Genomic DNA, 14,833 nt, shown 5'->3' with positions numbered 1-14,833 from the left:
TAACTATTGCATTTGTTAAATAGGTCTACACATCTGTCCAAAATAAGGGACAGCTGAGAAGGAAAGAGGGACATAAGTATTTGGTTTCAAATAAGGAACAGCCCCTCCAAATCAGGGAGGTATGCATTGGTCTAAGCTGGATCAATGTAACTATGCAAAATAAGTCCATGACTAAATTTCAACTTTAAGTTTTCCGTTACGAAATGTAAGATTGCATTAAGGGAGAAAGCAGCGTGTTACAACGAAGCTTTGTTTCAACACTGACAGACCAGATCAAAGTTAGGAGGCATATTTTTCTATTTAAGTCCATCTGAAAACCTCTATCATGCTAAGAGCTAATCCAGTTGTTTTTGTCTTTCAGGAAACAAATACTACATTTCTTAGATGCTGAAAGGGATATCTCAGTTTTGAAGGGAACATTGAAGCCGGGTGATATAATCCATTATATCTTTGATAGAGACAGCACCATGAATATATCCAAGAACTTGTATGAACTTTTACCTAGGACTTCACCTCTGAAAAACAAAAACTTTAAAACATGCGCCATTGTTGGAAACTCGGGAATTTTACTCAACAGCGGCTGTGGAAAAGAGATTGACTCCCATGACTTTGTCATAAGGTAACACTATAAATGGTTGTATATTTAGAGCCCAACTCTGGGAAATTCGAACATCTGCATGGGTGACTCCTCATTTAGTCTAGAGCAGTGGTCTCCAACCTGTGGCCTGGGAATTGCATGCGGCCCTTTGCTCACCTTTATCTGGCCCTTGGAGCAATATTCCTCCCACTAATACGAGATACTATTCTGCGAATTGACATCAACAATGGGGCACCATTTCTTCCACTGACACCAACAATGGGGCACTTTTCCTCCCAATGATACCAACGATGGGGCACTGGTCCTCCCCCTAATACCAAATGTGGCAATGCTTACTCCCACTGATGCCAGGGACATTTCCACTCCTGCTGGCCACAGTCCAGCCCCCCTAAAGTTGGAAGGACAATAAACTGGCTCTTTGTTTAGAAAGTTTGGAGACCCCGATCTAGGGGAGAGGAGAAGCACTTTAACATACTTGATTCTCCACTTGCCTGGTGAATGACGCCCCCACCCCCACACACACACACACACACACTCTAGAGGTGGACTGTCTATTGGTGTCATCATGTCTACTGCAAGGTGCATTGGTCTTTATGATGTCAGGACCTTTGATTGCTGGAGCATTGGGAGAAGATACTGGAGGGACTGGTATAGTAATGTGGAGGAGTGGAGAATACGGTATTTAGGTTTTAGTTTCTCTATCCCCTAGACCTAAACAAGCAGTTAACTCTCGCAGTTTGAGCACATCCCCACTGCTAGAGATAATTTTTAGGTTTCCTAGAGTTGGGCTTTAATTTAACTGATGCTGATAAATGTAAGTTCTTTGCCATGGTCACCTCCCTTTCCTAGTTTTGCCAATGCCCTGTTTAAAACTCCATTGATATTTACTAGTGGAAAAAAGGCATAATGGTAAACAGGATTTTAGCTACAAGGTCACAGTGACATCAATATTTCATGATGCCATGTATGTTGTCTATTTTTATGAGGGGCCTCTGCACATCATTTTTTTATGCAGTAGGTAATTGTGGGATCCAGCTTACAGCTTTCCCTACACCAATCTGTCCGACTATCTCCTACTCTATCCACTTTTCTCTTCAGAGAAGCCTATCCTGCCCCCATCTGTACTTTTATTTTCTCCATCAGCTCATCCCCCACATTTATTACCTTTTGTATCACTTGACCCTCCCTTATAGATTTTAACCACTTGCCGACTGCCGTCAGTAGATTTACTGCGGCAGTCAGCCCCTCACAGGCAAAGCGACGTATATTAACGTCACTAGCCTGTGAGGCTCTGGGGAGCGAGCGCGCCGCCGGCGGCGCGCTCCCAATCCCGCGCGGTCACGGACCCCGATGTCCGCCGCTCACTCTGCGATCGTCGGGGGAGAGGGAGAAAGGCAGGCGGCTTGTGTAAACAAGCCGCCTGTCATTCTCCCCTGTGTAGAAACCCTGATCATACGGTTCTACTATGTAGGACTGTTGATCAGTGTAACTACACTTCAAGCCACAGCCAATCACAGTTAGAATCACGCCCCTAGGGACACACACAGCCCCTCCCTCTCAAATAAAGTTAACCCCTTCACTGCCAGTGTATTTTTACAGTAACAGTGCATATATATAGCACTGATTACTGTAGAAATGTCACTGGTAACCCCAAAAGTGTCAAAAATGTCAGTCAAGGGTACGATCTGTCCGCCCCAATGTCGCAGTACCGCAAAAAAAATTGCAGATCGCCGCCATTACGCATTTAAAAAAAACAACAAAAATGACAAAAATCTTTCCCTTTGTTAGTAGACGCAATAACTTTTGCGCAAACCAATCAAAATACGCTTTTTGTGATTTTTTTTTACCAAACATATGTAGCATAAACAAATTGGCCGAAAATGTTAAAAATTTTTGATTTTTACTTTTTTTTTTGGGGAATTTCATATAAAAAAATTTGAAAAATATTGTTATTTTTGCAAAATTGACGCTCTTTTTTTGTTTATAGCGCGTGATCAAAAAATCGCACAGGTGATCAAATACCACCAAAAGAAAGCTCTGTTTGTGGGAAAAAAAGGACGTCAAATTTGTTTAGGTACAGCGTCGCACGACCGCGCAATTGTCCGTTAAAGTCACGCAGTGCCGAATTGCAAAATACCCCCTGGTCAGGAAGGGGGTAAAATCTTCTGGGGCTTAAGTGGTTAAGCTCTAACGAGCAGGCCCCTCTGATTCCTCCTGTATTGAATATATTGTAACTGTAATGTCTGCCCTCACGTTGTAAAGTTCTGCGCAAACTGTTGGTGCTATATAAATCCTGTATAGTAATATTCATGAAGGATTTTCAAACCTCTTTATTGGCCATACTCACTTATGTGTGATTTGATCAGAACTAATACATTTGCAAGCTAAAGAATAGCCATATCTTACCTTCTCCCATAATTATACCATTGAAATATGAAGGCCTCTCCATGCTTTGCCCACCGTAAGCAGAGGTGAAAGGAGGGAGAGGTGAATTTAGTATACCAAACCCAGTAAACAAACTTTGCCTCCTCCACTGATCTTTATGTAGCCAGGAGCCGACTATCATTATCTGACACTGCAGACTAGTTCTCTGCTCTCTCAGACTGTCCCTATGCCCCCCTAGTGTTGGTCTCGGATTTCATGCATCATACTCCTGAGACTGGAAGAAAAGCATTGTGGAAACTGTAGTCTTCTAAAAGGATATTACTGCACTGCTGAACTGTTTATGAACTGCACCTCCCACCAGGCTATTCGCTCCAGGGGAGAATTGTGGGAGGGACTATAAAGGGATCTGCTGAACAGGTCCACTCTCTCCCGGGATCCATCGTAAGTGCATCGGTCTGCGAGAGAGAGGACTGGGGCCAATTTGCATGTCACCCAGCTTCCTGCAGACTCAGCCCAGGCCGGATGGATGACAGTCGCTACATCTTGGACATCCCTGCAGCAACGCTGATCAAGTTGGAGTCGGCGGGATTTACTGAAGCAGCAGAGTGCAGCCATCTCAGTGTCTCACAGCGTGGAGAGTTGTCGTTGCTTGTTCTTCCAGGACTTATAAGAGGGATATCAGGATTAGTGAGAGAGCACCTGCTCAGAGTCCAGTTACCAGTTGCTACATTTTCTCTTGAACACTGACCAAAGACATTCTACACTGGTATCAATTAGTGGATCATCATTAATCAGAACCAGCTATACTGCATTGCCTGTTTCACACTGTGCTACACTGGGGAATCATTTGTCCTTTGAGCTTCAACTGCCGGTGAAGATAATAGCAAGGCCTTGCATTCTGAACATTGCTATCTCATTGCTTTTAAAGGGGACACGTTACTGGTATCTAGATTACCTCATCTCTCATTAGGTTATAGGTACTATAGGCTGGCCCAGGGTTCCCCTTTAGTAAGAGTGTTTCTCATAGGAATTTATAGCTTTCTGAGAGATTCATTCATTTACTGTAAGATACTGTGTATATTGGTATATTTACTTGTTACTATAACTGGTTATTAACCTGGCTAGCGGTATCCCCGAGCGTGACTCGGGGTGGATTTTCTATGCTGTTATCGGTATCCCCGAGTCACGCTCGGGGTGGATGGGCAGAGCGTGCAACGGTCTCTTACCTTCTCCTGGCGATCCAGCGATGATCTCCCATTGCTGTGATCGCCAGCCGTCTGAGATCCCCGCCGCTCGTCCGTCCTCCGTCGGTATGATGACTTCCTAGTTCCAATGCTGCATGGGAGCGAAACTAGGGAGGGAAATTCAAAACCAAACGTTGCACAAAACACAAACACACACATAACATTTATATTATATATATATATATATATATATATATATATATATATATGTATATGTATACATGTACCCACCCCCCCCTTACTTGGAGAAAGCAATGGTTTTGTGGTAAGGATTACCCCATCAACACTGACTGTGCGTATTGGGAAATTAAGCGATTTTACATAATATTCTATCCCCTGGTTGCAGAAAATAAAATCAATCATCTGTGACCAGTTTTGTTCTACAGACACTTCCTCCAGCACTCTAACCAAAGGTCATTACTTGGTGAGGGGCAGCATTTGCAGGAAGAGTCAAGAGGAGCAAGAGCATTACACCTGTAATATACTGGTCGGAGTTGCAATGATTTCCAGGCTCCTATGCAAAGAAATATTAAATGCACCTTTTTATTAATTAATATGGATGCATTTTCTTTTTATGGAAAAGGTGGACTTAGCCTTCAAAGTGTTACTTAATCCAGAACCCTGCATTCACTATATCTGGTCTCCCACAGAACATGGAAATGCAATTATTTTAGTAAATATAAACTGCTAAATACCTTTTCTCATCAGCAGTATATAGCAGTCCTATTACTTCTACGAGTGTCTAGGTAAAGCTTATAGGAGGAGTTTTCATTCTCCTCTGACTGTCCTGTGAGGCTGCAGGACCTCTGACCCTCTGTTTGGACAGTTCTGATTGTCCCTGTGCCAATCACAATCCCCCTACCAAGAAAAAAAAAAAAAAAACTCTAGCAATACACACAAAACTGAGCATGTGCAGAGTGCCCCCAGGGCTCTGTGCTATCAGGAGATGGATTGGGGACAGTGGAAGAAGGGGAGGATCAGGGAACACAGGATCCAACAGTCTTTTTACACAATGTGAAGATTAACCCCTTAGGTTCCACAGTGAGTATAACAAACATTCTTTATTGCATATACAGACTGACTTTACTGTTGTGGGTTTAGTAACACTTTAAAGGCTGTTTACGGTAATTTCTTGAAAAACAAATGCAGATTTTAACATTTAAGCAAAAAAAAAAAAAATTGCCCCTGTAGGCAAGCTGTTAAACTGTACTTAAAGTGGTTGTAAGAGCCGGTTCATGTATATGCGATTACAGACATTGCATGCAATTCGGAGCGCACTGCTCTGCAAATCACATGTAATTGTCTGTGCGATGCAAATTTAGCCATACAGATTGTATGGCTGAATTTGCATCGCATTCGGACACAACTCGCACACTACCCTTTTTTGGGTCCGCATCAGAATCGGATCGCATGGGTGTTCACACCTATGCGATCGATTCATGTCCAAACTGACAGTTCGCACTGCGATATGCAAACTGATCTGGGGGTGTCGTCATCTTTGTATTGACACCCCCAGCAATTCACATATGGCAGTGTAAACTGCCTGTGAGTTAAATCCACCCGCAGTGGATTCGCAGGGTTCCTGCATCACATATGTGTGAATCGGGACTAAAGGCAGAAGGTTTTTTTTTATCTTAATGCAATCTATGCATTAAGATAAAAAATCTTCTGTGTGCAGCAGCTCCCCTAATACTTACCTGAGCCCCATACTATCCAGAGATGTGCACGAGAGCCTCGACTGTCAAGGACTCTCCCTCCTGTTTGGCTGAGACACTGCAGCAGCGCCATGGGCTCTCACTGCTGTCAATCAAAGTCAGTTAGCCAATCAGGAGAGAGAGGGGCAGGGCCGAGCGTGGCTTCCTCTCATAATGGACACTGGAGCCTTTGCTCGGCTCGGGTGCACCCATAGCAAGCTGCTTGCTGTGGGGGCACTCGACAGGAGGGAGGGGCCAGGAGCGCAGAAGAGGGACCCAAGAAGAGGAGGATCCGGGCTGCTCTGTGCAAAACCATTACACAGAGTAGAGAAGTATAACATGTTTTTTGATTTAAAAAACAAAAACGAGACTTTACAATTAATTTAACTCTACTGTACACCTTTATTAGCTAGCAGAGCCTGTTCTGTGCCCCTTCATGATTAAGTTTCACATAATTAGAGGGACCTGACATTCTCCAAACTTCATGGATAACATCCCATGCCATATACCACGATCCCATGCAAGTGCGCTTACTAGCCACTGAGGCAACCTCATTCAGCCGGGGGCTTGCCGATCCTAGCCACAGATTGTAAAACTGGCCATAGACAGATCGAAATTTGGCGGCCTCAGCAAGGATTGGCTGAACTTTAATCAGTGCTTGGCCCTCAATGTTTGACAGAAGTCATAAGGGAAATCAAAGAAGGATACAAAGGTGGTATTTCTGGCTAAAAAGGGTAATATCAGCCTAAAGCCTCGTACACACGCAACGATTGTTGGCCGACCGATCGGCCGTCTTTTGTCCAGTGTTGTTGTGTTGGTTGAAATGTGCTCTAGACTGCACATGAATTTTCTCGGCCAACAAAAACCAACTTCAGAAGTGATGTGCTGGTTTACTTTCTGTGTGTTTTTTCTTCTCTGAGTATGCCCAGTCTTGCTCATCTGATTTTTGTCTGCCGAAATCTGTACTGACTGACAGAAAATCGGCCGTTCTGTTGATGGCCAACAAAAATTTTATAGCATGCACACCAAATTTTGTTCAGCCGAAAAGTCGGAGTCGGTTGTCGGAATCATCATACTAACAAGCCGAAAATCGGCTGATTGGACGTTGGCCGAAAATTCACGGCCAAAAATCGTTGCGTGTGTACGAGGCATTATTTTGGTGGTAAAAGAGCTCCGCTTAGGATACTGGCAGCTATAAATACCTCTTAAATTTTCTTCCTCAGCATCCAAAAAATCCAATTTTTTTAATACACTTTTTTGGTGGGTGGGCTATTTCCACCACCCTCCCGAGCCATTAAGTAGTAAGACATGAAATGGGATTGTGGGACTAAGGAGATAATAATCCTTTTTGTTCCAGGAGCATTAGTTAAAAATCCACTCAATATTTATACAGCAATCCACTCACTACTAATTAAGTAGTATTTTTGGAATTAGTTGCCTTGGCACAAGCATTCTGCCTTGGCAAAGTCATTCCTATATACTGTATACTGTAGCTGGAAATTGAACAGAGAAAAATGTCTATGGAGGAACGAAAATAGTATTTTGGGATAACATGTACTTTTATAAAAATCAGGACTATGTAATTTACAGCTTGTCAGCAAAGGGTAATAAATAAAAACTACGCCAATGTAAAATTTGTACTCTTATAAGTTTGTATTTTCCTTGTGTATGGAACTGGTAAGTGCAGTTTCAAAGGCAGAAAAATGTCACTTAGCTATAACATTCTAAAATTGCCACTAAATATAAATGACAAGCTGTGGTAGGATTGTGCATGTTTTAAGGAGTAAGGGAAGCCTATTTCATGTCAGGTAATACCACTGAATAATAGAGCCAAATATTACTTATATAACTCTCAGACATGCATATAACAGTCCTAAAAGTTTGTATAGGACCCACAAACCATATATTTTCTGAAAGTGCATGATGTGTAAAATGAAAAGATGGTGCTGCTTGTTTTACAGAGAAACATAGAAGGGTCATGACGGCAGAAAAAAAAAGACCATGTGGTTAAACGAGGATGCCCCATGTTTTTGCCTGTGTAGCACTGCCCCCATAAGGAATGCCAGATTTCACACTTTTGGGTCCCCCCTGAGTCACCAACCAAAAATGACAGTTTAACCACTTTACCACCGGAGGATTTTGCTGTCTTTTACGTCCAGGCCACTTTTTGCGATTCGGCGCTGTGCGATTTTAACTGACAATTGCGCGGTCGTGCGACGCCGTACCCAAACGGAATTTACGTCCCATAAACAGAGCTTTCTTTTGGTGGTATTTGATCACCTGTGCGATTTTTACTTTTTGCGCTATAAAGAAAAAAAGAGCGTTTATTTTGAAAAAATAACAATATTTTTAACATTTTTTATATGAAATTCCTCCCAAAAAATATGTAAAAATCTAATTTTTTTTTAATTTTTGGCCAATTTGTTTTCTGCTACCTATGTTTGGTAAAAAAAATCGCAATAAGCGTATTTTGATTGGTTTGCGCAAAAGTTATTGCGTTTACTAACTAAGGGAAAGATTTGTGTCATTTTTGGTGTTTTTTTTAACGAGTAATGGCGGCGATCTGCGATTTTTTTTTTGGGGAACTACGACATTGCGGCGGACAGATCGGACCCTTGACTGACATTTTTGACACTTTTGGGGGTACCAGTGACATTACTGCAGTAATCAGTGCTATATATATGCACTGTTACTGTAAAAATGACACTGGCAGGGAAGGGGTTAATTTTATTGGCGAGGGAGGGGTTAATGTATGCCTGGTGCTTACTGACGTGTGGGGGGGGGGGGTGACTGAGTGAGTCAGGGACAGATCGGATGTTCAGTTATGCTGAACACTCCGATCTGTCACTCCCTGTCACTTAGGAGATCCGCCTGCTCTGTTTACACAGGCGGGAGGATCTCCAAACTAGATTCCCCGACGATCGGGGAAGAGCATCGCCGCCGCTCCTCCCCTGGCCCGACTCCCGCTGTGAATGAAAACAGCGGGAGCGCGCCTCCGGCGGCACGCGGGCGCCGCCTACAGGGGGAGGAGTCCAGCGACGTAGGTCTACGTCGCTGGACGATAACGAGCCACTGTGCCACAGTAGAGGCACAGTGAGCGGACGTAAAGTGGTTAAAGTCTTCCTTTTGCTCGCTCCAATGATCAGTCCAGGGGTATTTGCTTGTTTTTTGTTTTTTATAAATTAGGCACAGGAGAAGGGAATAGTGGGATTCTCCAAATTAAATATGCTCAAGGGTTGAGGACTCCTATCTTCTGGAACAGCCAGGCTGTTGAATCAACCTGCCACAATGGGTGAATTTGGATTAAGTCTCTTTTCCTAGGATGACTTGGTGAACTGACAATTATCTTCAGGACACTCTCCCTAGTATCCTCTTTCTCTTCACTGCTGACACCCGTCCACTGACTATCCTACACGTGGGGTGGCCCCCCTCAGGTCAGGCCCCTTTTGCACTAGTTCCTGTACTCATGATACTGTGGCCCCAGGTTCTCCAGTGTCTCCTCCTCAGTCAGCTCTCCTGGACCTCCGGGTTCAGCTTCTCTCATCCGTTCCTCTGGCCCTCAGGACGACCTCCTGTGACCGCATGCCACTGCTACAGAGGAGGAGGCAGCCGCCCCCTCCCTCCGGGACTCCGCTCTCCAGCCAAAGACCCCGCAGAACATGTTCCCCTGGCTTTTATACAGTCTCCCAGAATGCACTGAGGCGACCTGGCACTGCCAATCACCAGGACTGTATCAAAGCCTATGCATCCATTCGTCAGGTTTCCTCCCACTGTCCAACATGCCTCCCTATTGGACCAGTGTGAAACACTTCTCTAGACACAATGAATTGCATACTGAGCACATTGAGCAGACCTCAGTAACCAATCCTGCGCTATGGTAGGCAGAGAACAATATAGATTTACCTGCAGCCCCTCTGGTAAGCAGACAGAGTTCAAAACTATACTTTCTCACTAGAACCTACCTAGGAGGGTGCTACACCTGTGTATACTGTAGATCCATGTTTCTCCCATGCATGTTTAAATGCACATACTGTAGATTGACTCACTACCTCTGCTGGATGTTGATTCCAAGCATTAACTATTCTTGTTAAAATGATACGTTCTAAGATTTGTTTTTGAACTTTCCATCTGCTAGTTTAAGGATATGTCCCCATGTTCTTGATCTTAGCTTCCTATTAAAAATATTGCCCTCCATATCCTTATTCAAACCCTTCATGTAATTGAAAGTTTCAATCATGTCTCTTCTTTCCTTTAAAGTGGTTGAAAAGGCAGAAGGTTTTTTTTTTTTTTTTTTATCTTAATACATTTTATGCATTAGGATAAAAAGCCTTCTGTGTGTAGTATAAGGTGACCAGATTTTTAAAATGAAATCCGGGGACATATTTTTCTTTTTATTGGCAAACAGTAAACTATTTTATAAGCATATTTTCCGCAAATAGTCTGCCTCAAGACTATTGCAGACATACTACAGGAGATGTTCAGAGACTGCAGACATGATACAGAAGATGGTCAGAGGCTGCAGACAGGATACAGGAGACGGTCAGAGACTGCAGACATGATACAGGAGATGGTCAGTGACTGCAAACATGATACAGGAGATGGTCAGTGACTGCAAACATGATACAGGAGATGGTCAGAGACTGCATACATGATACAGGAGATGGTCAGAGACTGCAGATATACTACAGGAGATGATCAGAGAAGGCAGACAGACTACTGGAGATGGGCATAGACTGCAGATAGACTATAGGAGATGGTAAGAGACTGCAGACATAGTACAGGAGATGGTCAGAGACTGCACACATACTATAGGAGATGGTTTAGACACTGCAGACTTACTACAGGAGATGGTCAGAGACTGCAGACAGATTACAGGAGATGGGCAGAGACTTCAGACAGACTACAGGAGAAGGGCAGAGGCTGCGGATATCATACAAGAAATGGTCAGAGACTGCAGACATGATACAAGAGATTTTCAGAGAATGCAGACAAACTACAGGAGATGGTCAGAGGCTACAGACATACTACAGGAGATGGGCAGAGACTGCAGACATAGTACAGGAGATGGTCAGAGACTTCAGACATAGTACAGGAGAGGGTCAGAGACTGCGGACATGATACAAGAGATGGTCAGAGACTGCAGACATAATACAGGAGATGGTTAGAGACTGCAGACATAGTGCCGGAGATGATCAGAGACTGAAGACATGATACAAGAGATGGTCAGAGACTGTAGACATAGTACAGGTAATGGTCAGAGACTGCAGACATACTACAGGTGATAGTCAGAGACTGTAGACATACTACAGGAGATGGTCAGAGACTGCAGACATACTACATGTCTGCAGTCAGCCGCCATCCGGCGAACATCTCTGCATCACCTCAGCCTATCGCAGCTGGCGATCCCTGCTTTTTTGAGCATAGCACTCTCTGTTACCACCTTCAGAGGCACTTTGCACTTAGCAGCAAGGGAAGCCCTCTAGGCATTTCAGCCTCCGACCAGGTACTTGACACCATCTCTATATTCACAGAGGGTTGGCAACACTGATGGGGAATCCTAGGTGATGGCACTGGCCTAAAACCCCCCAATGTGTGGCACCCGGGGCAAACCGCCCCCCCCCCCCCGTTGGTATGCCACTGGCGCTGCCCCTGAATCCGGGGACAGAACCAGGGACATACTTGGTCCGGGGACAGTGTCCTTAGTCCAGAGACTGTCGCCGGAAACCAGGGTCATCTGGTCAACCTAGTAAGGCAGCCCCCTTCAGCACCCCACAATACTTACCTGAGCCACCCTCTCCATCCAGTGATGTCAATGTGAATGTCAAATCGAAGGCGGCATATAGGAAGTAGAGTACGTCCGGTAAATCCTGATCCTAACTGCTGTTTGGGCGTGTTTGGCCTAAGTCGTTACACAACGGAGCGAGATCTAAGAGAAGTATTTTCAACATATGGTCCAATGGCTGATGTATCCATTGTGTATGATCGGCAGTCTCGGCGTTCCAGGGGTTTCGCGTTTGTCTGCTTTGTTGAAGACGCAAAGGAGGCAAAAGAACATGCAAATGGCATGGAACTTGATGGAAGACACATACGTGTAGATTTCTCAATTACACAAAGGCCCCACACCCCTACACCAGGAATATACATGGGAATGCGGATGGGTTATCCCGGCAGACAGACCTAGAACCTTAAGACTACTTTTCCAACATCCTCGAGTTGACCCGTTCGGGGTCCCACTGTGGCTGTTGGACTGTTTACCCGGGGGAAGATATGTGATGGTGTTCACCATCACTGGAATTTAAGGACAGATGGGTGAGGGGTTGAATTGCTTCATTTATGTCAGCAAGGTCAATTGTTCCCTTTGCCATGAGGTTTCTGAGCAGGAAGCCCATTCCTAATATGGTCATCCCAGGAAGTTCTGAGGAGCCGGACTGTCTGGGGGTGGCTCCCCATTCAACTATTGTCAGGTGGGCTAATGCTAATGACCGCACCTGTTGTCTGCTAAGGGAGGTATTGACACAGAGTAATGTGTATTCAGGGCTCGTTAGACAACCATTGTTCTGTGTCTGACTATTGTGTACATTGATTGCCCCCTGGGGCTTCTGTCTCCTTGCAATGGTCAAAGTTATCTGACCAATCACTACTGACTAATTTTCAAGCCCTCATTTGCATTGGTCAAAGCTATCTGACCAATCCCTGTTGACTCATTTCAAGCCCTCATTTGCATGGATATTCCACTTTCTGTATAAAGTGTGCTGTGTTCTTCCAATAAATTGTCTTCCTGCTTGAACTTACATACAGCCTGCTTGGTGTTTTGTTCTAATGGATTCCGAACGGCACATAGCTGTAGTTCGGATCCCGGATCCTTGGTTGACCGAACCATCAGACGATGCGATCTGCAAGCTGACTGACTAGAAACAGAGGAGTGTCGGGAGAGCGGACAGGGCGAGCAAGGGTCTCGTCACATTGGTTGGCAGCGGTGGGATTTGCTCTCCAGTTACCGGGACACTCCAAACCACCAGAGTCAATGACCAGCTATGCAGCATGCAGGAGAGCCACGCTGAAAGACTTACTTGAGAGCCGCGGAGGGACCGGTGGGACAAAGAACAAGGCCACCCTGATCAGTGAGCTAGCCGAGATGGATCAGAGGGATGGTGATGCAGGACCCCGGTCAGTTGAAGACTTTTTTCAGCAACGAGTTCGGGAGCGGTTGGCATTATATGGTGCTAACCCATCAGAGACCGCCATACAGAATGCCATTAGAGACATCCAGCTGCAGGATGAATGTCAAGAGAGGGAACGAGAGCGGCAACATGAGCAGAAAATGGCAGAAATATGTCAATCTGAGAAAATGCCTAAAGATGCAGCGACTGTCCGTAAGTTGCCCTTTCGGGCGTTCAAACTATTTAAGGAAGGAGAGGAGGAAATTGACACATTCCTGCAGGACTTTGAGAGACTATGCCAGATACATGAAGTACTGTCCCAAGATTGGGTCGTTTTACTGGCGAGTAATTTAACTGGCAGAGCGGCGGATGCATTTCGGGCCCTGGAGGACGAAGACGCTAAAGACTACGACCGGGTAAAAGAAGCTTTGCTAGCCCGATTTGCCATTACACCCGAAGCCAGCCAGATTAAGTTTCGAGAATCCCGGAAACAAACCAACACAACATACGTGGAGTGGGCACATCATATGCAGCGGAACCTTAAGAGCTGGTTCCAGGGAAGCCATGCTCATACCATAGAGGACATCACCCAGCTAGTACTATTAGAACAGTTTTTTAACCACACCCCTCCGGTAGTACGGGATTGGGTGCGAGATAAACAACCACAGACGGTACAACAAGCGGCTACTCTGGGCGATGAATATCTGGACTCTCGAAGGTCAGGCGAAAACGAGCGCTATCCACTATCTCGGCCCAGTTTACCAGCCTCTAAGCCGACTTCAGTACCTCCGTGGTCTGCCTCGAGACCCCCAGCCCGACCCAACCCTCCTACCGGACCTAAGTGCTATACCTGTAACCAAACTGGTCATCTGCAACGACATTGCCCTAGCCAATCCACGAGGTATCGAGAGACTAATCATCCATCCAGACCAGCGGCTCATTGCTACCAGAATGAGCCCATCCATCGAGATGTTCAGGAAGAGTGCGGCGAACTTTTTGAAGCGGACCCTGTCCAAGCTGCTGCCGGAGATAATCGGCAGCACCATCGCCAGGCAGTATGGGTTAATGGGCAGCCGGCCCAGGGACTCCGCGATTCCGGGGCTACGATTACCCTCATCCAGCCACACATGATTCCCCAGTCAGCCCGGACCGGGCAGACTGTTGCAGTCAGGGTAGCAGGGGGCCAGGTGCTACGTTTATCCACCGCCCAAGTCCACTTGGATTGGGGCTCAGGGGAGCGATATGTGCGAGTGGGATTGCTACGCGAGTTACCCGCAGAAGTACTTTTGGGAAACGATTTGGGCCATTTAACTTCCTCTTATGCCCCAGAGGCCACCATAGCCGGGACCACCAGACGTCACAGCCACAGTCGCTCTCCCATGTCAAATCGAAGGCGGCATATAGGAAGTAGAGTACGTCCGGTATTTTCTGATCCTAACTGCTGTTTGGGCGTGTTTGGCCTAAGTCGTTACACAACGGAGCGAGATCTAAGAGAAGTATTTTCAACATATGGTCCAATGGCTGATGTATCCATTGTGTATGATCGGCAGTCTCGGCGTTCCAGGGGTTTCGCGTTTGTCTGCTTTGAAAATGTTGAAGACGCAAAGGAGGCAAAAGAACATGCAAATGGCATGGAACTTGATGGAAGACACATACGTGTAGATTTCTCAATTACACAAAGGCCCCACACCCCTACACCAGGAATATACATGGGAATGCGGATGGGTTATCCCGGCAGACAGACCTAGAACC

The 14,833-nt window shown here is 45.4% G+C and overlaps 1 protein-coding gene across 2 annotated transcripts in view; it reads left to right on the top strand.

Annotated features, from left to right (window-relative positions):
* The window catches only part of ST8SIA2 (ST8 alpha-N-acetyl-neuraminide alpha-2,8-sialyltransferase 2), a 504,425-nt gene that overhangs the window by 370,364 nt on the left and 119,228 nt on the right, over positions 1-14,833 (top strand). For both annotated transcript variants that reach the window (XM_082254689.1, XM_082254688.1), the window contains one exon: positions 362-619. In XM_082254689.1, the coding sequence (XP_082110815.1) occupies positions 362-619 (258 nt within the window). The remainder of the gene's footprint in view (positions 1-361; positions 620-14,833) is intronic.

The sequence above is a fragment of the Pelophylax lessonae genome, assembly GCF_965119305.1.
Source record: "Pelophylax lessonae genome assembly, chromosome: 4".
Taxonomy (NCBI): Eukaryota; Metazoa; Chordata; class Amphibia; order Anura; family Ranidae; genus Pelophylax; species Pelophylax lessonae.
Note: the sequence above shows the minus strand (reverse complement) of the source record. Positions and strands in the feature narration are given on the sequence as shown.